General features: G+C 42.2%; 1 protein-coding gene across 2 annotated transcripts in view; it reads left to right on the forward strand.

Annotated features, from left to right (window-relative positions):
- Positions 1-26,913, forward strand: part of BUB1 (BUB1 mitotic checkpoint serine/threonine kinase) — a 2,040,509-nt gene that overhangs the window by 794,980 nt on the left and 1,218,616 nt on the right. For both annotated transcript variants that reach the window (XM_044057238.1, XM_044057245.1), the window contains exon 10: positions 20,622-20,724. In XM_044057238.1, coding sequence (XP_043913173.1) covers positions 20,622-20,724 — 103 coding nt within the window. The remainder of the gene's footprint in view (positions 1-20,621; positions 20,725-26,913) is intronic.

The raw sequence follows: 26,913 nt of genomic DNA on the forward strand, positions 1-26,913 counted from the left end.
TCTTGCTGGTTGGGATTGGAGCCGATCCGCTGCTCCGACTCGGCCATCTTCTATAGCTCGAGAGCTGTTTACTGGCTCGAGGCTACCCCTTATCCTATGATGCCTAGCGCTAGCTACTCGGATCTCATTTGCCGCTTCAGCTGCGAGGTGTCGTTTTTCTGGCTCAGGCTCGTATAAAGTTTCTTTATAGAACCTTTTTACTAGAAATAGTATTTTTCCTAGGGGGTTTTATTAGTTTTTAGTCTTATATTTGTTGTGTTAGCTAAGTGTGTATTGTAGCTTCCTTCCCTTCCCTTTAGAACTCGTTTCATTTAGAGAGTTCTCCCCCTCCCCCTCTCCTTATTCCTTTTCTGTCAGGTTAGCCATTTAAGTTAGAGGCTTTCCTTCTACCTTTTTTATAGGCTAGCCGTTTGAGGCTTTCCTAGCAAAAAAAAAAAAAAAAAAAAAAATTTAGCTTTAGTCTGTAGTGTACTGTGTCTTTTTCTGTAGACTGTATTTTGATTGGTTAGCTATTGTTGTATTTTTTGTTACATGATGTCCAAAGAATCCAAGGTGTCTGGGTTCAAGAAATGTGACTCATGCTGTCAGAAAATGTCTCTGACAGATGGGAACACTTCTTGCGTCTATTGTTTAGGTGCTGTGCACCTGCAGGACTCTTGTTCTATCTGCTATGCATTTAGTCCAAGAGTTCTGCAGGAGCGTAAGAATAAGCTTATTCTTAGGGGCCTTTTAAAGTCCCAGGATTCACTGGCCAAGACTCAGCCTGTGAAATCCCCTAAAACTACCAAATCGGCTCCAAGTTCGGAGCCGTCTTTGGTTCAGACTCTACCTGCTACTTCGGTTCCGGCTGGAACCGATAAGACTATCTCCCTGTCGGCTCCATCAGAAACTTCGGAGCCTTCGCGGAGCCACAAGAGGCTGAGGTCCCCTTCTCTGGAATCGATACATTCGGCTCCTTGGTCTCCCCTGCTGCAAAGTGAATGCAGTCACAGATCTTCTCACTCCTCTCGATCCTCTAGGCTCTCAGATTACGACGTGGAGAGAGTGGTCAGTAGGTTGCTGAAGTTGCAGGCACTTGCCAAGATGTTGTCCAGCCCTCCTCAACAGGTGTCTGCTCCGTCCACTTCTGTCGATGTTCCTCCTCTGACTCCATTGAGTTTGTAGCCGGAGTTCGTTGGGGTTCAAGTAGTGGAACCGTCAGCCCCGATAACTTTTTCTCCTTCGGTTCTGTCGTCTACTCTGATTCCCTCGATGGTGCCGTCCGTCGAGGGATCTGGGCACTGGGGCTCTCGTCGGCTCCGAGGGGGCGAGTGGCATTGGACCCTTGTCTGACCCCGTACTCCCTCTCTGAGCTTCACTGCAGGTGAGCTCTGCTCCTACATCGGCCTCTGAGCCTATATTCTATCTATGGGCCTTTTTAAGCCTAGCTATGCATCCCAAATTTCCAACAAGCTCTGATACCCTTGATAAGTGTAAGCAGGGGCCTGGAAGATGGACCATTTACAGGCTGCCTGCGTCCATTAGAGACCTAGGTGCCAAGCCAGGGATGAATTTCCTGTTCCCCATCCGATTGTCCAAGTTGCACTAAAATTGGGTTAAGGAGGAACTCTGTTTCACATGGATGGGGAGCCTGCTCCTGAGATGGAGTAGTTGCTCTCTTCTCCTTGGACTGTTGTTCCTCCTGGGACTTTTCGTTTTTGAGGATGGTATGTCTGTACGTCACCTTTATGCCCTACACCATGCATGGGGAGCATACGTGTGATGTACGACGGCTCTATTGCATCCCAAGGCTTTGGTATACTGGCCAGACATATAGGCCTGCCCTAGCACGAGATCCTATTGAACGGAATACTGCAACAGTTAAGGGAGGGACATTTACTGTTATGGTAAGATTTTACACAACTGTACTTTCTAAATGAGATGTGCAAAGTTTTATTAAATCACTACTGACAAGCTAGCTGTAGATGCAAGCAATTAATTTTGAGAGTTCCGAGCACTGAGAGAAATGAAAGATTTAAAGGTACAATGCCAAGCAGTTTGGTGGGAAATGATCTAAACTGGGGGAATTAATCAGAAATAGTAGCTTCCACTGCAGCCTTAATACTTCAATACATTTAACAGAACAGTACACAGTTACTTTAAAAGATATCCTGTGCACTTTTTCTTAGGACTAAAGTAAATGTTATCTGAAAAAATGCAAACCATTTTTCACATCTCGGAAGGGGAATAGAGATATGAAAAGTACAGATTGCAATCCGTGTAAGTGGGGACGCAGGCTCTGCCCAAGCACTTTAGCTTGGGTAATACCGTAAGTGCATTCATTGATTTGAGGCAGTTGCCCCAATTGCCAGTGTTTGGAGGGTTAAATGTCATTTGTTTAAAATTAAAACATGGTGTGTGTTTGTTCTAAAGTAATAGAGGATTAGGGTTGAAAATGTTTTTAGTTTTTTGTTTGAGGGTTTTCATTAGAAGAAAAGGTTTAGAAAATGTGACAAGTTCAGATGGTGATGAAATTAAACTGTAAAAAAAATCAGCCTGCCAAACTGTGTGCATGCAAGACAAAAGTTGGAAATGTGCATTTTTAAAGAACTGTCATATAAAATGGAGAGGGGGTCAACAACTTTATAGCTTAATAGCTACTCTATCCTTATCTTGGAATGTGAAAGGCCTTACAGGTATAGAGAGGGAGGAAAGAGCACTGAATTACCAGTTATTAAAAAATGTAGAATGCAAATGGCAATGTTGCAGGAGACACATTTGGATACAAATGAGCATAAATTTGACAAAGTTTTCAGGATGGGTATTCAGCTGAATATCAGTGACAAAGGTAAAGGGGAGTAGCAACAATAATTGCTAGAGAGGGGCCAATAGTGATAGAGGGAAAAGACAGTATCAGGATGTTTGATGGTACAGGGCCATTGACAAGGGAAGAGGATTACGCTGACATGCATTTATATTCCACCAAAAACGCTATTATGGAGCTTATGAAAATTTTAGGAGGAATTGTCAGCTTTCAGCAGGGAATATCATTTATAAGTGGGGACTGGACCTTGATTTGCAATGGTGAGGATGTATTGGGGGATCTAAAAGGGAAACCATGGCAAAAGAGGGCAGATTTCTGAAGAAATTTATCAAAATATCTGATACAGTATGCGTGACTTAAGTAGTACAAACTCCAACAGAATTTACGTATTTTTTCCCCTAGGTACAATAACTGGGCTAGAACGAATAGAAATTATATTTCACGGGAGTATGTACATTTAATTGAAATCTTTTACACACATCCAATGACTGTCAGATCATTCACTGATAAAAACTGAGAGAAATGCAGGGTAGTGAAGTACAAAGAGATTGGCATTTTTCTGTGTACCTGTTAAAAGGAGAGAAATTTAAGGAATGGTTTGAAGATGGTTATTAGCTAAGACAGAAATTTCTTCACAAGGGATAGCTACTGAATGGGTTAAAATGAAGCATAAAAATAAAGACAAAATAAAAGGGAAAGGCATATGGTTAAGAAGTAATAACTATTTAGTGGGTCTGACAAAGGTTCAAGTATTGTAGAATCAGTGGAATCCCACAGAACAAGTGGAGGAATGACTGTAGAGTGATTAAGGGAAAATAAGAGAGTATCTAGATGATATGTATGAGTTTAAGAAGACTGTTAAGCAGCTATTTTTTATAACTCCGGAGCACAAAAGCCTTCAGCACAACAGTTTGGGCAACAATGTAGAAAAAAAGGGGTTGCCACCAAACTTACAGAGCCTATAACAAGAAAAATGGCCAAGACATCCTTTAGAGATATTGAAATATTTCACAAATTTTATGAACATTTGTATAAAGCAAAGGAATGTGGAAAGCCAGAAAAAAAGCGCAAATGGAAATATTTATCGCATATTTAATTATGCCAAAGTTGGAAGAAGATGAGCCTCAAACATTTGTAGTGAAGGTAAGAGGAGAGAGAAGGTGATTTATGGTCAGTCTGAAAGAAAATCTTTAGGGGCAGATGGTATTCTGTGGAAGTTGGGAGTGAGGCAACTGAAAGATCTGGAAGGTTTTATTTTAATCATTATCATCTTCTTTCGGCTGTTCCCGTTAGGGGTCGCCACAGCAGATCACCTGTTTCCATTTCTTCCTGTCCTCTGCATCTTGCTCTGTCACACCAACCACCTGCATGTCCTCTCTCACTACATCCATAAACCTTATCTTAGGCCTTCCTCTTTTCCTGTTACCTGGTAGCTTCATCCTTAGCATCTTTTTCCCAATATACTCAGCATCCCTCCTCAGCACATGTCCAAACCAACGTAATCGTGTCTCTCTGGCTTTGTCTCCAAACCTTCCAACCTGGGCTGACCCTCTAATATACTTATTCCTAATCCTGTCCACCCTCGTCACACCCAGCGCAAATCTTAACATCTTTAATTCTGCCACATCCAGCTTAAACTCCTGCCTTTTTGTCACTGCCACTGTCTTCAACCCATATAACTTAGCTGGTCTCACTACCCTCTTGTAGACCTTCTCTTTCACTCTTACAGGTACTCGTCTGTCACAAATCACTCCTGACACTCATCTCCACCCACTCCATCCTGCCTGTACTCTCTTCTTCACCTCTCTTCCACACTCACTGTTACTCTGAACTATTGACCCCAAGTATTTAAACTCATCCACCTTCGCCACCTCTACTCCTTGCATCCTCACCATTCCTCTATTCTCCCTCTCATTCACACACATATATTCTGTCTTAGTCCTGCTGACCTTCATTCCTCTTCTCTCTAGAGCATATCTCCATCTCTCCAGGGTCTCCTCCACCTGTTCCCTACTCTCACTACAGATCACAATGTCATCTGCAAACATCATAGTCCATGGGGCCTCCTGTCTGATCTCGTCTGTCAACCTGTCCATCACCATTGCAAATAAGAAAGGGCTCAGAGCTGATCCTTGATGTAACCCCACCTCCACCTTAAACGCATGCATTACTCCCACTGCAGTCCTCAGTGCTGTCACACTACATACATATCCTGTAATGCTCTTACATACTTCTGACACTCCTGACTTCCTCATACAATACCACAACTCCTCTCTAGGCACCCTGTCATATGCTTTCTCTAAGTCTACAAAAACACAGTGCAACTCCTTCTGATATTCTCTGTACTTTTCCATCAGCACTCTCAGAGCAAACATCACATCTGTAGTGCTCTTTCCCAGCATTAAACCATACTGCTGATCACTAATCATCACGTCCCTTCTTAACCTTGCTTCCACTACTCTTTCCCACAACTTCATGCTGTGACTGATCAATTTAATCCCTCTGTAGTTAATGCAACTCTGCACATCATCCTTATTCTTAAAAATTGGTACCAAAACACTTTATTTAATATTTTAAAATGAGGGAAGGCATCAGCATATTGGAAGAACATTTTGGTGACTGCATTACCCAGAGAGGGAAAAACCCATCACACTCAGCTTCTTATAGACTGATGTCAGTTTTATGCCATGATTATAAAATGCTTGTCTGTACTAGCTAAGAGTATGGAAAAAGGTGTTGCCAAGCAGACACATACATTTGAATACATTAATAGAACAACAATGATCCAGTGGGTAGCAGAATGCAACAAAAATACTGCTTCTGTTGGTGGCTGTTGAAACAGAGAAAGCATTCAACAGAGTAAACTGGTATTTCATGAGTAGGGCACTGGAAGTATTTGCATTTCCTGACACAATAATAGGAGGGTATATGAAGGGATCGGTGGCAAGAATTAAGGTGGGAGGTTTCCTCTCTGATAAGTTGTTTGAGAAAAGGAACCAGGCAGGGGTGTACTCCTTCCTCTTTGTTTGTGTTATATCTAAAGTCATTGGCAAAGAAAATAATTAACTCAGAAATGCAAAGATATAACCGTTATGGTAATCATGAAAAGTTGTCTTTATTTGTGGTTGATGATCTTTTATGTATAATGCATCCAGAAAAGGACATTTCTGTGTTGTGGAATATTTGAGGCATTTTCAAGTCTTTTCCGGTTATAAAATTGAATAAGACAAAACAAAGGCTATACTGGTAAAATTGCACCAATTCCTGAACTGGTTCATCAATACCCATATTTATGGAGGCATAAGATAAAGTATTTAGGTGTATAGATTAAAAAGAATTCTGTTATGACAATGAAGGATATGTGAGAATAAACTAAACAATATATAATACAAAAACTAGAAACTGGAAGCTCTTGTTTATGGACAGGAATAGTAAGCTACAGATTTGTGATGGTGAACCTATGACACGTGTGTCAAAGGTGACACACCACAACGTTTTGGGTGACACACACTGCTTTCACCAATTCAAGTTACCAAAGAAACTGAATGAATAAAAATAACAGAAATATGTGACCCTGCACTTATTTATTAAAACTCTGCAACAAAAAAGTCTTTAATTGCTGTTAATCAAATCAAATGCAATGTCTTCCGTATTTTTCAGTTCAAAATTACTTTTAAAAGTAGGGTAATTTTTGGTGCACTATTTTAAGCCCAATTATCAGTGCGCATACTGTTTTCTCTATTATAAGTCACTGAATTTTCTTTTACTTTTATAATGCATGGCAGCACACATGATTGGACTGTTTTTTTTTTTTAAATAAATGAATATGTAAAGAATTGTATCTCTCTTGTTTTTGGGGGCGGGGGGGGGGCTGACACGCCAGCAGGGTCAAGATGGGCATCTTCCAAATTTTTGACATACCAAGCCCAAAAGGTTCGCCATCACTGATATAAGCAATGAAAATGTTTAGTCACTTTAGTTTTATATACAGGTCTGACATATTTGTATCAACCAGAGGAGAAGTTATGTATAGTAAGTAAAAATGTTGAAGGAATTTATTTGGGAGGACAGAGGGCAAGAGTTTATCAGAATAAACTGATAACGCCCTTTAAAACGTGGTGTTTTAGGGCTACCTGATTTGCATGAATCTTTTAGTGCTATGCAGTTAATGCTCATTTACATAACACAAAGCAGAATGTTATAAATCAAAGTGGAAAGGAAGGATGATGAAGCAGGAAGTGTTCTAGAAAGAAGGAGAAAGTAGGATTTTTTGGTGCAGGTCCTTAACAGTAATCATATACACTATTATATTAATAAAGTTGCAGAAAGTCAACAGAGGAATGGTGAAAGGAAATTTTACCAGTAGGATGACTGCAAGTAGGGGTACAGAAAATAGGCATGATGGGACTGGAATTTAATGGAAAATATTGGCAAAGAAACTAAGATATTGGGAGCAAATAACGAGAGAGAAACATTGACTGGGATGAGGCTAAGCAGAAGTTTACTCTGCAGGTTAGAGATTGCTTTCCCTACCACAGATTGAAATCCAAGTATAGGCAAAGAGAAGGGGATAGGGGATCCCTAAGTGAAAAGAAAGTTTTAGTAGAGATTTTAGTCCAGCCTAAAACAGAAGCTGTTGTGAAAAAAGTGGTAATTTTGCATATAGAATATTGCACAATAACTATGAGGCAGTCAGTGAAGGTTAGAAAAGATTTGGGAGTTTAAAAGCAATTTACATAGGAGCTATACATATGTCCTTCCATTGTCCCTAAGTATGCAGCAAAGTCCTGAAGATTTAGGATTTTTGCTGTGTGTGCATAGGTATTTATGTACCCCAAGTAGACTTCAAAGAATTTTTTCCTCAGCTAAATAACCGTTACTGTAGGTGGTGGGAAAGAGAGAGGTAGCTGAACCTTTTTGGGGGGTGTGATGAGTTGGTCGATATTAAAACTACATTACAGAATATTCTGCCGGTAGTATTGGGAGAGCAGATTGCTGTCACCAAGGAAATTCTTTTGAACTGGGATTTAATATCTGAATTTTCTATATCATAAGGCCTTAAGTTTAATGCTATTGGCTGCCAAAAAAGTGTGTGTATCTTTCGTCTGTTTCCCGGTTAGGGGTCACCACAGCGGAACTCTGTGAGCTAATGATTGGCAGTAGATTTTTACATACCGACTTGCCAGGCCTGACGCACAACATTCAGCGAAGGTACGCCCATTCACGCATGTCTCCACACAGAAGGCACTTTAGCTGAGAATCGAACAGGACAATGTCTTACTGTGAGGCGACAACGCTACTGCAGCACCACAACCGCAGCAAAAGTGATTACTAAAAATGTAAATCAGAATCTAAAATAACTATAATTTAATACATTGAATATTGCTGGAGTTAAAAGAATTGAAAGTGAGATCTTTAGAAAAGGGAGTAAGCAAACTACATAGAGGGTCGCCTAATGGTTAAGGGTACCTTACAAACACAAGGTACAGGGTTTGAATCTCACAGGGGATAATTGGCTAGGTTTAAAATGGCTCGCAAGGGCAGTTAGCGTAGTACTAATCTATGAACCTATGAAATAAATAAAAGTTGAATGTCCATGAGGAGTTGAAGTTTGAGACTCTAAGAACTGTGTAATACTGTATTATGTAATGTTGGAGTTTGCATGTTTTCTTTCTCTATAACTTTCAATATATAATACATAAAACAAGTTATGGTTAGTTTTCTTTTCTGTTTGTGACTGTCTTAAGTTATTTAGTAAAGATCCTTAAAGGATGATAGCATGGATTGTCTAGCAGTTGTCCAGTTTGGACACATCTACCAATGATGCACTTGCAGTTATGAGGGAAGCTAGAAAACCAAGTACAAGAAATATTATGAAGTAGAAGGGAAGAGAATCTCCCTCTAATGCTATTAAGAGGCTGTCTAGACCCTTATTAGTCTACAGTGTCCATGGTTCTCAAATACGCATCTGACCCTTACAAATCATGCTTGTCTTATGATTTATTAAAAGAAGGTAAACACTATGCACCAGCCCGTACCCCAGAGAGCAAAAGTGGGAAGGATACCGCATACTTTGGATATGTATAAGATTTGACCTAGAAAATATTAAAGATGTCAAAAGCAGACCAGCTATTCATAGTCTGAAAATGGTAGGGAGTACAGGTCTTTGTCAGAACAGATCTGCAAATGGGTAATCCACTGCAACTCATTTTGTTACTCCTTCCCTGGAAAACTTCACTTAGGTATGTGACCGCACATTCTGCTGGGGTATGTGCAAAAAGCATACCCCAGCTTTCGGGGGGGGGGGATAAGAACCCAGGCTCTCTTGGAAGTAGCTATCTGGTTGCCATCCCACTACTTATTTCTACAACATGGATCTTGCTTCCAAATCCTGGACAGGTTTTGCCATAACCATTCTGCAAGGTTCTTAGAACTCAAACCATCACAAGGCCTGCTGCTCCAGATTATATAAGCTTCTAGAATCTTAAAAGTCAGCAGTACTGCAACAATGAACATTGAGAACATAGTGTTGCTGTTTAGGAAGCAATCATGTGGGTGTTTGAGTATGTTCACTGCTGAAGTAATATTTCCCTCCCTCCACCCCTCTTGTCTCTTGATTATTGCCATTCTGGGTTTGGGTGGGTACCTAATCAACTATTTTCTCACCTTCCCTCTCTTACAGCCATGCAAGGTGTACCCCTTCAGGTTTAGTTAGTGCTTGGAGAGGGACCCTTGTGAAGGATTCTCTAGTTAGTCTGGCATTCCTTAGGCCGTTTGCCACCTGAATGGATAGTACTCTGGCTTCTTCTATACCATTTTTTCATTAAGCTACAACTAAAACAGAGCAACCACTATGTAAAGATACCTTACAATTAGGTATCTAACCATTAAAACCATTTGATTATTAATGAGCGACATGCCTTCTTTTTTGATAGGTCACATAATTTTCCAGTTCATTAATACCTGACTTTACACAAGCAAATACTGTAGGTGGTGGGAAAGAGAGGGGTAACTGTGAACACTGACCTTGGATGCTTCTTCAATCACTTGTTTCCTTTGAGGAGATCTCACATTTCCAATTTCATCAAATTAAGTAAATGAGTCCTACTATCTGCTTGATGTTTAAATAAGGCATTTATTTCATCATACAGTTTTGTGGCAAGCACATGTTCATAAATACATTTGGATAACGTTCTTGAAGTTTTTCCTGTATAAAACACAAGACAGTAATGTAGAGTGAACAATAGAAATCACATTGGTGGAAATACACATGTAAACTTCACAGAAACACCATCGAACATAACCACGTTACAACCAGTCTTAAGGTGGTTGCACTGATTGCAATTACCACACATTCTCATTTTACCTTTCCATCCGGAGTCTCTTGGTTTACATTGTAGCAATTCTTTCAGGAGTTCTTCCTGTTTTGGGTACGCTTGAACTCTTCCAAGTGACACATGTTTTGGTATGAAGAATCCAGAGCAAATGGCCATTCGAGTATTTTAGACATTTGAACGTAACTTTGAGAGTACCTCTGCTGCAGCACAGTAGCTACTGGTGCCCAAGAAGCTGTATCAGTTTTACAGGGCAAAAGATAAATTTTAAGTATCTATACAAGCAATTTAGTTGATCCCATAGTTTCTTCATCGTGCAGCCAAAGCCTCCAAGTTGGCAGCATCTGATAGCACTTTCTCCATTAATAGACATATCCTTGATGTTTCTTTTTCACCAAAAGATGCATTTATTGATTAACCAGGTAAGTGAACTTGTACAAGGTTCTGGGTTACATGCCCACTTCTGTACTCCTTTTGACAGGTTTTATGACAGGAAATTTTACTGGTACCCAGGAAACCTTGGTGCCAGTGCCTGCATTCATTTGAAAACTTTATTCCACTCATTTCCACTAGTCAAAGGGAATTCCAATGGAGGTTGGCCCTGAGTGGCAGACACTGACCTTGGATGCCTCCAGTGTGGCCTGTGGAATACAAGTAGAAAGATGCTGTTTTGCCATAGATCCTGGAAGAAGGGGGAGATGATAGCCAGCTGAGTGATGTTTGTACAGCCTGACTGAAAACAGAACCTGACATTGGATATGTCCAGTGTAGTCTGTGGAGCACAAACAAGGTCCCTAAAGGTTCCAGGAAGGTAGAACAAGACCAAGGCTAGGCACTTAAGTCTCAAAGATGCCAACCATCATTTATGTCGTCCAGATCTATAAATTAGTCTGGTGACCAGGAATCTTCTGTGTGAACACACATCCACTGTTTTGTGTTGCGTCAACAATCGGAGGAGTATGCAGTTTTATCTTTGTCTGATGAATGGCTGTGATAACCTGCAAAGTGGCATTAAAGCAGAGCCTTTGTAGTTGGGCCTGTTTTATCTTCTTGGCCTAGACTGCCATTGTAGGTTATATGATCAGATCTGCTCTCAAACCTCGCAAAGGAAGATTGAATTTAGCAGCTTTTCACAGCCTGACAGTTTTGGGGTACCCCAGAGGTAGACATTTTGGTCTGACTACAGAATAATCAGAATTTAGAGTCTTACACCAGATATTATTGCAAGGAAGTTGTGGCTGTATTTTCAGGCCCTTGGAGTAAAAGCCTTAGAGTTGTCATGATCCTTGAAGTGCTCCAAAAGGTAAGATTGGATGGTACCAGCCAAATTCAACCTTGGTTCCCCCTGTACTGTGACATTAGAGTAATGTCCCCTGCCCTTTTCCCACAACATTCTTACTAATGGGTAGAACCCTGGTGCACCCATATCTTAAAAATGGAGCTGGCAACCTGGATGTTAAGGGCTTGATTCCACATTAAGTCTTCCTTTTCTCCCGAGGCCTTGCAATTTATTAAGGAGGCCAAGGAGCAAACTTCCAGAAATTCATACTTGACAGCATAGACCAGATGTTTTCCTTATAGTGCAAGAATGATGCCAAACTGCCTAAATTTGTATCTATCAAGCTGTGCTTTAGCTTTAGAAACTTGATGAATGAGTGATTGTAGTATGGCTCATTGTGGGCATAATTCATTGAAGTAACTGTAAATCTGTAAGATTTCTGCCCTTTCCCCTGGAGTTTGCAACATGGAATTTTATGAGATCTAGTGGGTGTGTTGGGGGCAAGCACATCCCTCCACTAATCCCAGGGCAGAATTTCTTTAGACAGTAAAAAGCTTAGTTTTTAACTCCTGATGAGTTTATAGCTGCAATGACTTGTGGCTTTAATTCATTTTGAAGCCCTTTGTCTTACAAGCCTGTCTGGCAAGGGCCTTTCATGTATCTTAGGGTGCATTTTTCTACAATTTCTGCTTGCCAGCCTCTGGTACTTCCTTTTTAGCATTTATCTTTGTTGTCAAGGAATTTCATAAAAAGATCCTGCATCTTGTAGAGGCTAGTGTCTTGTTTTAAGAGGCTAGTGTCTTGTTTTATACAATCTGAACTTTGTCATATAAAAACTGACTTTCTCCCTTTCAACAAGCAGACTGGGTTCCAATAAAAATGTTACCTTGAAAGATTATCTTTCTAGTAGCATGTACTTCACTCAGGAGGGTTTCACAATTGCAGGCATTAATGTGCAAAGCTCTTGACACGGTTTACTGCAAAGACAAGGTGGCCTTCAGAACCATTTCCTCTTATGCTCAGCGTGCTTTTGGAACTGGCCTTGAATCAGCTCCTTTAACTTGTAGTCTTTTTTCTGAATCCCCCAAACTATGTGAAAAAAGCTTTTACATTTTCTGGATTCTCTGTGTTATCAAAAACCTGTGTATCACTTGCATTGTACTGTAGATGAACTTACTGGTCAACATTAAATTTTTGCAGCAGATGTTACTAGTTGTGATTTCAATCCCATACATTTTTTTGTTTTTGCTGGGGGACTACAGCACCTAGCAAATCCACCAAATCATTGTGCAGGCTCTGTTATGAAGGAAACTGATTGATTGTTATTTCCCAGTTGTCTGAGCTGATCAAACTGTATTTAAGAGAATGTGGATGTTGGGGCACACCCCATACATTTGGGGGGTGCAAAAATTCTTTAAAAAAAATCCTTTGTTAGATTGTAATTCCGAAACTGAGGCTGATGGCCTCAGCTTTCTGGATGTCTGCTTCAGTGCTTTTAAAGGAGGCCCAATAAGACGCACTATGCAACACTGCCTTTTTTTTTTCAGGAATGTTTCTTCTCTCAGTATCTGTGAAGCAGCTGTCTGGTTATCCATTGACACATGGGCAGGGCATTCTTTCCAGGAGCCAAGCAACATTTTCCATTCCTGATGTTCATCGTGCATACAGCTGCAGTCATAACAGATGGGGTTATCCTGCCGTCAGGCGGGTCCTCGGTCGACCTAATTCCAAAGTCTAGGTCCGGCGTTGGTTGTCGTCGCTTCTTCCCTGACGTCAGTGTGGCAGGGGTATAAAAGAACCAGCCGACGCCATTTTCTTCAGTCTTTCTTGCCGCGCGGTGCCCGAAGCAGAAGCAGTTCGCAAGTGCCGGTCGGCCAGCTCCTGAGATTTATGAAAATATTTCAGCCGAAGTCTTCTTGAAAGCTAAGTACCCCATTGGGGAAACTTTTCTTGCCTCAGACCGATGTCAGACAAAGTTAATAATTGCATTTCATGTGGGAAGCAAATATCGCATAAGGATTTCCATTCCTTCTGTATTCCTTGCTTAGGCCCAGACCACGACGTCTCGGCCTGCCGTTTTTGTGCTAGATTCAACAAACGCACTATTAAGCTTCGGGCGGAGTTCACCCAACACTATTTTGGTAAAAAATTTAATTACATTATGTCGTCGGATACTCCGACTCCAGTTTTGAGTAAAAGACTCAAAGATAAGGACCGACATACGAGGTCCGCGACTTCTACCGACACCATGCTAAAGCCGGCTACCGATGCTCCGGTTCTCAGCGAGGTGCCTACGCAGCCCCTGAGTACCGATGACGCTTCTTTAGCGGTGTCTTTTGTGCCCGAGGTCGCAGGCTCCTCAGCCCCCACTCTCCGACTACAGATACCGACGCCACTCTTGGCGGGGAAACTCAGAGTTTAGACAGGCCTGCCACTTCTCAAGGTGTCTTCAGGCCTTCCTGTTTTTCCATTAAGGCTTTCACAAACTTTAAAGCAGCCATGAAAACTAAAAGACAAGCTCCACAGAGCCCCTCTCAAGGCCCCATGCCTAAAAAACAGATGCTCAAAATGGCTGAGGATTTGATTACTCTTATCCGGGGTTCTCCACCCCCCTCGGACAAAAGGCCCAGATTGGAGGAAGACTACCCTTCCTCAGACCAAGCCTCTATTACCTCAGAACACTCTGAGGACCAGGAATATTCATATTCCCCTTTTGAAGACTCTGATGCTGAGGAGTCCATTCCCTCGGTCTCCCCCCCTGAGTGCTATTCTTTTGGGGAAACCTTACATACCTTGAGGGAACACTTTCACTGGGAAGGCCAAGATTACTCCGATTCCAAGAAAAGGCTCAGGGATTTTCTTTTGCTTCCCCAGCACAGGCCTCTGGCTATCCCTCCTGTCTTGGATATATTAGATGATGTGTATACAAAAGCCAGCCTCAACCCAGATTCTTTACCTCCAGCTCCTGTTAAACCTGACCGGTATTACCGGGTTCCTGATTCACACCAATTCCTATACAAAAGCCATGCTGCTGACCCAGAAACTATTTCACAGGGTCCCAAGGGAATTAAGGCCTCTACTGCCAAAAACCCATTACCTTCAGAGAGAGATTCCAGAGCTTTAGAAAGGTGGGGGAAAAAGGTATACACCTCGGCCACTTTAACCATGAGGGTATTAAACTGTCAGTTCCATATGTTAAAATATCAACAGTTTTTGTTATCTCAGTTGAAAAGCAAAATGACACAACCTGAGCAACCAGATTTAAAGGAGTTGCAGGATTTGTTGCATCGTGCAGAGCAAGTGGATAAACATACCTTGCAATGTGGTTTTGATGCTTTACAGGCCTCATGTAGAGCTGCTGTTACAGGGTCTGTCATACGTAGACATGCTTGGCTCAAAGAGCAAACCTTACCAGACCATGTCAAAGCCAAATTACTAGATGCACCTCTTCAAAAAGATGTATTGTTTGGTGTTAAAGCTGAGGAGGTACTAAAGAAAATGGAGGAAAAGGCAAAATCAATGCACACAGTGAAAAATTTCCTACAGGTACAACCTCCATGTTTCAGCAGAAACTGGCCTTCAAAAAATTGGTCCTTTCCAGCCACGGACAGACCTCAGAGGTAGATACAGGTGCCCGAGGGGTAGAGGGCAATCTCAAGGATCATTTAGAGCCAGACAATGGCAAGCACCTACACCAAGAGGTGGAGAAGATAGATCACAGTCATTCTGAAAGCAGACACAATGACTTTCCCCTTTGTATGCCAAGCAAAGCTTTAATGGCAGCACCTTTAGGCGGAGAACTGGCATTATTTTCAAAAAATTGGCATATTGTCACAAAAGACAAATGGATCCTGGACATTATAGAAAGAGGCTACAAATTCCATTTTCACACCCTTCCAAAAATGAGAGGCATGCCAAACCTGCCACAAAATGAAAGGGCAGAGGCACAAAAACAAATTTCAGCTCTCATGGACATGAAAGCTATTCAAGAGGTACCTGCAAAAGAACAGGGTCAAGGTTTTTATTCCAGACTATTCCTGGTACCAAGGAAGGACAAAGATTGGAGACCTATTTTGGACCTATCCATCCTAAACACATATTTACTCGTACCAAAATTCAAGATGCTCACATTACAGCAGCTTCTTCCCATGCTGGGCAAGGAGTCTTGGCTGGTAACATTGGACCTCAAGGAGGCATACCTGCATGTCCCTATCAGACAAGATTGCAGAAGATACCTCAGATTTCTTGCAGGTTCAACCCATTATCAATTCTCTGCCTTGCCCTTTGGCTTATCTACTGCGCCCAGAGTGTTTACGAAATGCCTGGCATCAGTAATTGCCTTCTGCAGACTTCAAGGGATACAAATGTACCCATATCTGGATGACTGCCTGATCCAAGCGGACAGCAAGCACATACTTCTGAAACACCTGGCGTTTGTAATAAAATTGTTGAACTTTCTGGGATACACAGTCAGCAAAAAGAAATCAAAACTAATACCCTCTCAAGCAATAATTTTCCTGGATGCCAGCTTGAATACAAACACCCAGATGGCCTACCTCATGCCAGAGAAGCAAGGGCAACTATCTCAATACTTCAGAAAAATGGCAGCCTTCACCAGGCTGACTGCAAGGAAAGTCCTGCAGGCTCTGGGATTCATGGCATCTTGCATCCTGCTGATCCCATGTGCAAAGCTGCATATGAGGAAACTTCAATGGTACCTAAAAAACTTATGGTCTCAACACAGCCACAGTTTGGAAACAATTATACCACTCATTCCATGTCTTCAAAAGGAATTTCTGTGGTGGGCTCAAGCATGCCAAAGAAACATAGGTCTCCCCTTCTGCATGCCTCAAGCAAATCAAATCATCACAACAGACACCTCGGACTACGCCTGGGGGCGCACATGACAGATCAGTGCATTCAGGGCAAATGGTCCCAAAAAGAGAAGCACCCACACATCAGTCAAAAGGAAATGCTAGCAGTACAAAATGCTATTATGGCCTTCAAAGACCTACTGCATCCAGGCCAGCTATTGATAAGGACAGACAACACCACAGTGATGTGGTACATAAACAAACAGGGAGGAACTCATTCATACCCCCTGCGCAGACTAGCCATGTCCTTTTGGAACACGGCTCTGGAATTGCAAATCCAACTTCAAGCACAATTCCTGCCAGGGAAGGAAAACACGCTGGCAGACAACCTAAGCAGAAATATGACAGATCCACACGAATGGAAGTTGCATCCTCAAGTTTTCGCAAAGATAATTCAGGCATGGGGACAGCTGACATAGATCTCTTTGCTACCCACAGAAATTACCAACTAAAAAAATTTTGCTCAAGGACCTATCATCCACAGGCCTGGAAAGTGGATGCACTTTCTTTCAGTTGGACAATATTGACAGTCTATGCCTTTCCACCTCTTCCTCTGCTGCCCAAAGTTCTATTAAAGCCAGAGCAGAGAGGCCAAAGATGATTCTCATTGCTCCAGATGGGCCAAGACAACATTGGTATCCAGTCCTGAAGAGCCTGACACATTCCTCACCATGGATCCTGCCTCTAGTGCCTCTTCTGTTGACCCAGCACAACTTCAAAACTCTTCACAGTCAGCTGAAAGCCCTCAATCTAGCCGCATGGAGGATTCCTTGATTTCCCAACAGACCCTCCTCTCCAAGGAGGTGCAGGCTGTCATCTTGGAGGCCAGAAGACCTTCTACTAGAAAAGCCTACTCCGCCAAATGGAAACGGTTTTGTGCCTGGAATCAGAAAGAGCCAGAATCCTTGGGTACTAAATTTACCTCAAATATTACAGTACCTAGCTGAGATGTTAAACAGCGGACTTTCCTTCTCCTCCATCAAGATCCATGCTTCAGCCATTTCTGCACAATACAACACTGATCCTCCTTTATTCTCTCATCCTCTCTTAAGACAGTTCCTCAAAGGGGCTAAGAATATAAACCCCCCAAGGAAACCACCAGTACCTGCTTTGGGACCTCAACTTCATTTTAGAAAAACTGACCCTGCCTCCATTTGAGCCAGCTGCTTCAACAGAACTGCAATATTTGTCATGGAAAACAGCCTTCCTTCTGGCTATCACCTCAGCACGCAGGGTTTCGGAACTACAGGCCCTCATGGCTGTGCAACCTTTCATCATTTTCCATCAGGACAGAGTTCCCTTACGAACCAACCCTTCCTTTATGCCAAAGGTAGTATCCAGTGTAGCCTTGAATCAGACTATCCACTTACCTACCTTTTATCCTAACCCACAAAACAAAGGGGAAAGACTACTACATTCCTTGGACATTCACAGACAACTTCGTTATTATTTGGACAGGACAAAGCCTTTCAGAAAATCAGATCAACTCTGTGTCCTATGCTACAGGTGCTCAAGGAAAGGCTATCTCCAAACAGACAATCTCAAAATGGATAGCCCACTGCATACGCTTTTGTTACTCATTTCATGGAAAAACTGTACCTACAAGCATCAGATCTCACTCCACAAGGGCCACAGCTACCTCTACAGCTTTCCTCAGGGGGGTTCCTACCAAGGACATTTTGGAAGCAGCCACTTGGAGTTCTGTGCACACTTTCTCCAAGCACTATCACCTTCCACTTTACTCTAAATCTAGAGCGGGCTTTGCCACAGCAGTCTTGCAGGGCATCCTTGCTCCTCCTAGTTCCACTTAGTGCCTCCCACCCCTTTTTAGCTTTGGGATTCTACCCATCTGTTATGACTGCAGCTGTATGCACGATGAACATAGTACAGTTTTGTACCTACCATAAATGTAGATGTTAGAGTGCTAATACAGCTGCAGTCCAGGTTTCCCTCCCTCCATCCCCTCTTGGGACAAGCCTTATGACAAACACCTCCTCATACAATCTGATTGGGGTTTTCTTTTATGGTGTATTTGCTTGCAAACTACTGTTTTTTGATTATATTACATTGCATTATTACATAAGTTTATGTTTTGCCTTCCTTCTGGGGGCACCTGACATCTGGGGCAAGAAAAACTGAAGAAAATGGCGTCTGCTGGTTCTTTTATACCCCTGTCGCACTGACGTCAGAAAAGAAGCGACGACAACCGACGCCGGACCTAAACTTTGGAATTCGGCCGACCGAGGACCCGCCTGATGGCAGGATAACCCCATCTGTTATGACTGCAGCTGTATTAGCACTCGAACATCTACATTTATGGTAGGTACAAAACTGTACTTTCTACAGAGTTTTTGTTCTCTGTAACAAGCCCTCTTACTTTGCATTATTTTTCCATATCTTATAAATATACTGCAGCAATGTTCCTTGTATATATCTTGCTACTTTAATTATGGTGAGTACACTCACATAGATCACTGCTGCAGAATATCATTCCTCTCTCCATCCTCCTTTTATTTCTTGTGATCCCACTTTTGTTTTGGGGAGGCACCACTCCTGATACAAACACCCTTCCTAGTTTCTTCTCCTGTCCTTTGCGAATGCCAGCCTTTCATCTTGCTTTTCAGGCTGTGCAAGAAGACTTCAGTTCTAGCCCCCCCCCCCCAAAAGAAAATTATCATAGATTTATACAATGTTAATGACCACCTGGCTCTTTACAAGCTTAGCCACGCAACACAGTCCAGTTTTGTCCACAAGTTCCTTGGATGCCTGTATGGTAGGGTATGGTATTAGAGGTAGCTAAGGTTTATGTGCGAAGGGTATGCTAGTTGAGGATTAATTTAATTACGATCTATCTCTGCACGTCAGAGACATGGAGGCCAGACTGATGGGAATTTGTAATTTCCCATCCAGTGATCAAGGTCCTTTTTGAAAAGGGTCCAAGATGAGCTCTGCTTCATGTAGATGGGGAGCTTATTCCATTGTGTGGAGATCCCTTGAGATGCATATTGGGGTCTCCTGCATGTTCTAGTCATGTTGCAGGCAAATTTTAGGTCCTTGAATCTAGTGTTCCTGGTGCTGTCTGTTTTGCATATGTGCAAGAACTCTATCAGAGTTATATCTGAGGATGTCTTGTATGCTAGGCATAGATAGTCTCAGTAGCCTGTAGGAGACTGAGTACAGAGATAGGGCCTTAAGGAGATTTGTGTAGGACAGTGTGTTTGTACCCTGGGTTCTACTGGTAAGCAGTCTTTGAGGGCATCCCAACTGTTCCAAGTACCTGGTTAGGTACATGCCAAAGGGCCCATTGTACTTTAATGATGGGTTTGATAAGGGGTGAGTAGAGTGGCACTGTAGCTTCCTTGGACTTGGATGCCATACCTTTGCTTATGAGTTGGGCAGCATAGAATGATTTTCTTACTATTTTGGCTGTGTTGGTCAAAGGACAGGTTACTATCTACATATGTTCTCGGATCCCTAAATATCAGGTCAACTGTTGGGGGTGTTTTATCAGTGGAGTAACTTGCTTGGATGGACAATTTTCCAAAGGGCACTATAATGCATTTCTTTGTGTTGCGTTTTAATGTGTGGTTCTGGCACCAGTCATTTGTTTGTGTTAGACCCTCTTGTAAGGTGTTGGTGTTGTGTAGGGAATCTGTGATAGCTCCCAATTTACAGTTCTCTGCGAACCTGTTGAGCCAGAGGTATTTTATATTTGTCTTGACTTCTGGATGTAGATGCCAAACAGGAGTGGGCCCAGCACAAAGCTGTGGGGTACTTTGCTGGTGACCGGTCTCCTACTGGAAGGGGTCTCCCTCTGATCTAACTGCTTGAGTCCTATCTGTGAGTCAGGCAGAAATCCAGTGAGTTATGTAGGAATTTATGCATGCTTCTGATTTCGTCAATACCTGAGTGGGGTATTGTATTGAATAAGTTTAATACTAGGCTAACTGCCCTGAAGGATCACTTTAAGCCCATCCAGTAACCCCAGAATCAAACCCTGTACCTTGTGTTTATGCAGTGAAGACTTTAAACATTATGCCAAACTATCCTACTGATCATAACATGCTAAAGGGGCTGCCTTCTGTGTGGGATGTCTGAAAGCTGTAGAAGTCAAGCCATGTGGTCAGATTTTTTCCTTCTGCGTAACTTCCATGTTCTGAATGATATTGTTTGCCAGTGATTCTAGTACTCATGTATACACGTATCCGGTTGTGATGTACATGTATACACATTTGTACTTCTATTCCATATTCTCATTGTGTAATTGACCTCGTATTCACTTTGTTTGGTGTTGGTTTTCACTACATTTTTCATAGTTATTTTTATTTTAGGAGATGATGACGAAACTGATTGTTTTGAACCTAAGAATGTATTACCATCCTGTACCCCATTTTCTGTCTTTGAAGATGATCCTTATAGTAAACCAAGCGCTGGGTAAGTTTTTTAAACTTTTTTCATAGTCTTAGTTTAATTCACGTTTCAGAGATTATGAACTTTGCTTTATTGCATCTGAAAAGGCAATAAAGTTAAGGGCAGCCTCTAAATACACATTTTGCTAACCACTCTTGGCATGAATTGTGTAGATTGTAACAAATGCAGTTCCTTGTTTGTTTTCCATCCTTCCTTAATTTCTTTCTTCATTTCTAACTAGTTTGTTTGACAGTTGGTATTTGCAGAAAGTCTTGAAAAGGTACAAGACTGCAGTGATCTTTTGGTAATTCATCTGTAGTGTTGGACCAGCTATTGGGATTACTCCTCCTCCTTCACTGCTCAGCTATCTTAAATTTCATAGCAATATCAGTGAGACCACATCTCATTTTAGCACCTGTCATTATGTTTGTCAGTTATGTCTTCCAGATGTCTTCAGAAGTTTGAGCACTGCCAGCACTGTCTGTGTTGTCTTAACTCGTTGCAGTATGTCATTTAATTCTGCCTGTTCATAAACTCTTCCTATCCACACTTCAGTTGGAGTTAGATACATGTCTAAAATGGAATGACTAAAGGATACTGGAGGAAGTAAAGCTCAAAGTAAGAGTTTACATGTCTGCTGCATAGAAGAATGTAGCCCTGACTGTGACCAAGACATTCCAACTTCCGTTAGAGGCATGGAATCTGTGGGAATTTAGGAGGTGTAGGACTGAGCAATTTAAGTTGTCTGTCCTTGAAGGGGGATGAGATGGACTAGACTTCTGGCTAATAATATGCTGAGGCATGCCCCAGTTGAGACTGGAGTATGTGTGGTTATAGACGGGCTACATTTCATTTTTAATGGGGAAGGAAGTATGAGCGGGCTGGGTGATGGGGTGGTCATGATAGTGATGTTCTTGATCTTCCCAGTTATGGAATATCCCCTACCACCCGGACGCATATATGATACTTGGCTGTCAGCATTCTGGTGGATGATTCACCTTATGAACATGTGTTCTTTCCCTAGGGAGGGCCCAACTATGTCTATATTTACGCCAGAATTTCACCATACTCCCACCCCCCTCTTTTCTTTTTACGGGAAGGAGAGGGACATAGGGAGTTGATGGTAAATTGGTAATAAGGATGGAATGTCAATGGCAGACTAACAATGAGAGACAAAACAAGGAGAGTTTATAAACTTGACAAGTGACATTCATGCATAAGAGTGTAAGATAGCAAGGAAACATGCTGCTGCTCTGCCATTCAGATATTCAGGAACTAGGGATAGGCCTTTAGAGTCTTTGTCCTCCTGCTCAGCTTATCTGTGAGTGCGCAGCAGAGTTGCTTTCACTTTGGGGATAGATATTGGACTTAAAAGTGAACAATGAAGTTTCTTCACATTTTTTATCATCAAGGGTTTCAGCAGTAGTTGTGAAGGGTCTCTGTGTAGTTCCCCTTATCATGAATTGGGTGTCAGCAGCCATTATGGGCTTCTGTTTGGCATGTTCCTCCAAGCAGCAGATCATCTCTGTCTATTGATTTTTTTCATTTAATTAAACAGGGAAGTGGGGCGGGCAGAAGGCTCCCTAAAGTCATGACCCAGGGTTAAATATGGCGCAATGAAAATTGAATCTTAGCATATAAAGCAAAGACATATAATAAATTAAAACTATAAAAATAAGTACATTTGAAGAATGGGTATACAATTATAAAATTGTCATTTTAAAAGCAGAATTATACACTAATGTCTCATTGCCATTCAGAAATGTGCACTCTGATTGGACAAGCCCAGCCAGCGTGTCTGTTGTAAATTAGAACATATACTAACAGAAACAAATGTCTGGCCACTGAAGCACCATTGAGTGGCCAGACTTTTCTATTTGCCTGTGATTAGAAGAGCAAAATACAAGAGAAATCAGGTACATTTTGCAAAACTGAAGAAACAGAAATGCACTTGATTTTTCTTGTATTTCTGCTTGTGTGTTAATAAAATCTCAGCAGACTCTCGTACGTCTCAACTGTCCTGATATTTGCAGAATGTTCAGATTTTTGCCTTGTAGATTCTCAGATTCCAGCAACATTAAGTTTATAAGAGCAATATTTAAAAATCTGTATCTATTTTTAGACCTTTGTTCCCCCATCATTTTGGGAAGGCAACAGAGATTCTCTTCTCCAGTGCTTCACCTGAACAGCACAGATGTCCTGTGCAAGCGTGTGAACGCAAGTCCCATACACATGCACAGTACATCAGTAAACAAGGAAGAATGAAGAAGAAAATTACAGTGCTGTAATACAAAGGCATTATTTAAGAAAGGTAAGCAATTTTTCTTAAATGTACAATAGCAATAACCTACGAGTAGGTGTGGGCATCACAGGATTTACCCACAGGTGGCTTTATCACTGCAGCTTTGTCATAGTCAAATTATGCCAACCTTGGGTAAATCCTGTGATACCCATAACCACTTGAGTTATTTGTCAAAAATATTATACGAGTATCTTAAGGATTATGTGCTTAGTTGTGCTTTCCTACTCACATTCAGATAACATAGGCAAAGTCCTATACCGTATCTTTAGAAGCTATAGGCCCCCCCCACTCTGTGACCCAAGAAACCCATAATACATGAGCTTACTGGAGACGCTCGCCATTCAACCCAATACCTCTTCATGGGTGCCTTTAACCACCACACAATAAACTGGGAATCATACATGAACCCAAACTTGCAGGCTTAGAGATTCCTGAACTGTAACAGAAACACCCTGTGGACCACATAGTTCATATGCCCACTAGGGGCACACGTACTGGATCTGGTCCTCACTATTGAGGGAGAACACTCACGGTACACCATCTACTGCAGACTGTTGAAGAGTGGTCTATGCCTAACATGCAAGGCATCCTTGGATCCAGCCCTGATGGACAGACCTTCTGCATATCCGCAAAACAAATAGCATCAGAATTACCCAGTCAAGGGACTTGAATCTTGCTTGCGACATAAATAGGACATGTTGAAGGGACAAATATGTGCCTGAGACTACCCCTTTTCTGGCATAGACTTCCCATCCATGTGAAGCAGAGTTATTCTGTAACCCAATTCAAATGTTACTTGGACCAGTGCATGGAAAATTGGAAATTTGCCCATTGATCTAGCACCTATGTCTTTAGAAGACAGTCAGCCTGTAAATGCCTGATCACCCAAAACAGAGCCCACACATGCCCCTTAGAATAATCATAAGGTTCCTAAAACTTGTTAGATGCATTTAGGATGTATGACTAGGCTTAAAAAGTCCCCTGTGGTTGTTAGCTTAGTATACACCTATGAACCTGTAATGTATAAGCATGTAGCAGTAGCATTTGGTAAATACATATATTTTTAACTGTACAGAAAAGTTTTACGTTTGCATTATCAGTAAGGTGCTCATCCCAGTTAGTGAAAGTGAATTCTACATCTAGCTAGCCACGGTCTCTGAAGCAAGTATATGTGGATTTTTGTTGAGGATGTTTTTCTTTTTGAAGCTATAAACAGTTCTTTTAATCATACTTTTGGTGGAAGATTATTCCATTTAGGTGGTGCAAGTCTGTTAAGCATGTTCCCCTGTAAATGTATTTGAAGCATGGTCTTATGAGTTATGACTTTTGTCTGGCTGGCTGAGTGTGTATGGTGGTTTCCTGATGCATAAAATGGACCTCTAGGTTCATACATTTGCACTTCAACCTTACAGGTAACTTGTATTTACATAAAAGTGAAAATAAAGTTTAAAGCTGGGACTGTGGCCCAAACAACCTAGGTTTTATTAGCAACCGTGACACTGAGGTGTTAGTGTGGCACACCCATCGGTGGGGGGAGGGGTGGTGCTTGCTTGTGCACACCTTGCATTAGATCTCCAGCAGTTGCTGAAGATGCAAAAGGAGATGTAATCCAAAGCAGGCATGGGTACAGGCTGAGTCACCAAGGAGGTGAGACAAAACATCAGTGTGCTGCATTGTATGCCTGTCCTAGGACACCATGGGTGTGCTTGTGGGTAGGGGAAAAATTAGGGCATAAAAAAGTTCCTGCCAGCAGATTAGTTTTGCATCAGGATCCTTGATGATCTCACTAGCCTCTGACAGCAACCCCTTAAAAAGAAAAAAAAGGTAGATTGGGTAAGACATCCAACACCCCAGATTTGCCTGAGGGTGCTGGTTGTAGTGAGGTGCTTCACAACCTACAGACTGTCTGTCTGCCCATAGATGTGATAGTCTCTTTGGAAGCTTCCATACCCAAGGACAGTGCTGCATCCTGGACTGATGATAGGCAAAGGGCTTCCTCAGATGCCAAGATTCAATCAAATTTATAATTTCTGAAAGGGATCACAAGGTTCTCAACTATTTTAGTAAAGGAAGATATATCGCAGAGCATGGCTTGAAAGTCCAACCTTCCCATTTGGAGACTGAGACTTCAGAGGTGGATGTCCCTCCAGGAATTACTTTTTCTATAATACAGGGGTTGCTGCAATCCCATTCCTGATGATCATCGTGCATACAGCTGCAGTAATCACAGATGGGTTTTCTGCCGTCAGGCGGGTCCTCGGTCGGCCGAATTCCAAAGTCTAGGTCCGGCGTCTGTTGTTGTCGCTTTCTTTCCTGACGTCAGTGAGGCAGGGGTATATGAGACACAGCCAACGCCATTTTCTTTAGTCTTTTTTGCCGCGCGGTGCCCGAAGCAGAAGCAGTTCCTAAGTGCCGGTCGGCCAGCTCCTGAATTTATGAAAAATTGGAAACCGAAGTCTTCTTTAAAGCTAAGTACCCCGTTGTGGAAATTTTTCTTGCTTCAGACCGCTGTCAGAAAAAGTTAACAATTGTATTTCTTGTGGGAAGCAAATACCGCATAAGGATTTCCATTCCCTCTGCATACCTTGTTTAGGCCCAGACCACGATGTCTCGGGCTGTCGCTTTTGCGCTACTTTCAATAAACGCACTATTAAGCGTCGGGCGGAGTTCGCCCAACACTTTTTTGGTGCAGCCTTTGATTATAAAATGTCGTCGGAGACTCCGACTACCGTTTTGTCTAAAAAACGCAAGGACGAACACGCAAAGTCCGCGGCTTCCACCGACACCACGCCAAAACCGGCTACACGTGGTCCGGTTCTCAGCGAGCCGCCTATGCAGTCCCTGACTACCGACGACACTTCTTTGGCGGTGTCTTCTTCTGTAACTGAGACCGCAGGTACCTCGGCCCATACCCAGACTACAACCACCGAAGCCACTGTGAGCGTTGAGCCTCCTAATGTGGACAGGTACACTTCCACCCATGGTGTCTTTAGACCCTCATCTTCCTTTTCCATTAAGGCCTTTACGAAGTCCAAATCAGCCAGGCATCCCAAGAGGCCTGTTGCACAGGGCCCATCTCCAGGCCCCATGCCTAAAAAGCAGATGCTTAAAATGGCTGAGGATTTAATTACTCTTATCAGGGGTTTCCAACCCCCTCCAGACAAGAGACCCAGAGTGGAGGAAGATTCTCCCTCTTCTGATCAGGGCTCCATTTTTTCATAACATTCTGATGTAGAGGAACACTCTTACTCCCCTTTTGAAGATTCTGATGTAGAGCAGTCCATTCCTTCTGTATCTCCTCCTGAGGATTTTTCTTTTGGGGAAACCTTGCACACCTTGAGGGAACACTTCCATTGTGAAGGCCAAGACTTTTCTGATTCCAAGAAAAGACTTAGGGAATTTCTTTTGTTACCTCAACACAGACCTCTGGCGATACCTCCTGTCTTGGACATACTTGATGATGTTTATTCGGAGGCTTGCCTTAATCCGGATTCCCTGCCTCCTGCCCCAGTCAAGCCTGATAGGTACTACAGAGTTCCTAACTCTCACCAATTTCTTTACAAAAGCCATAATGCTGACCCTGAAACCATTTCTCAAGGCCCCAAGGGAATGAAGGCCTCTACTGCTAAGAATCCACTACCTTCGAAGAGAGTCAAGATCCTTAGAAAGGTGGGGAAAAAGGTATATACCTCGGCCACCCTAGCCATGAGGGCCTTAAATTGTCAGTTCCATATGCTTAAATATCAGCAGTTTCTGTTATCACAATTAAGAAATAAAATGTCTCAACCTGAACAACCAGATTTGAAGGAGTTGCAGGATATGATGCATAGTGCAGAACAAGTGGGTAAACACACCTTACAATGTGGCTATGATGCCCTAGAGGCCTCAAGTAGAGCTGCTGTTACAGGATC

This window comes from Protopterus annectens, chromosome 1.part2 (assembly GCF_019279795.1).
Source record: "Protopterus annectens isolate FY-2018-M chromosome 1.part2, PAN1.0, whole genome shotgun sequence".
NCBI classification, from domain to species: Eukaryota; Metazoa; Chordata; order Ceratodontiformes; family Protopteridae; genus Protopterus; species Protopterus annectens.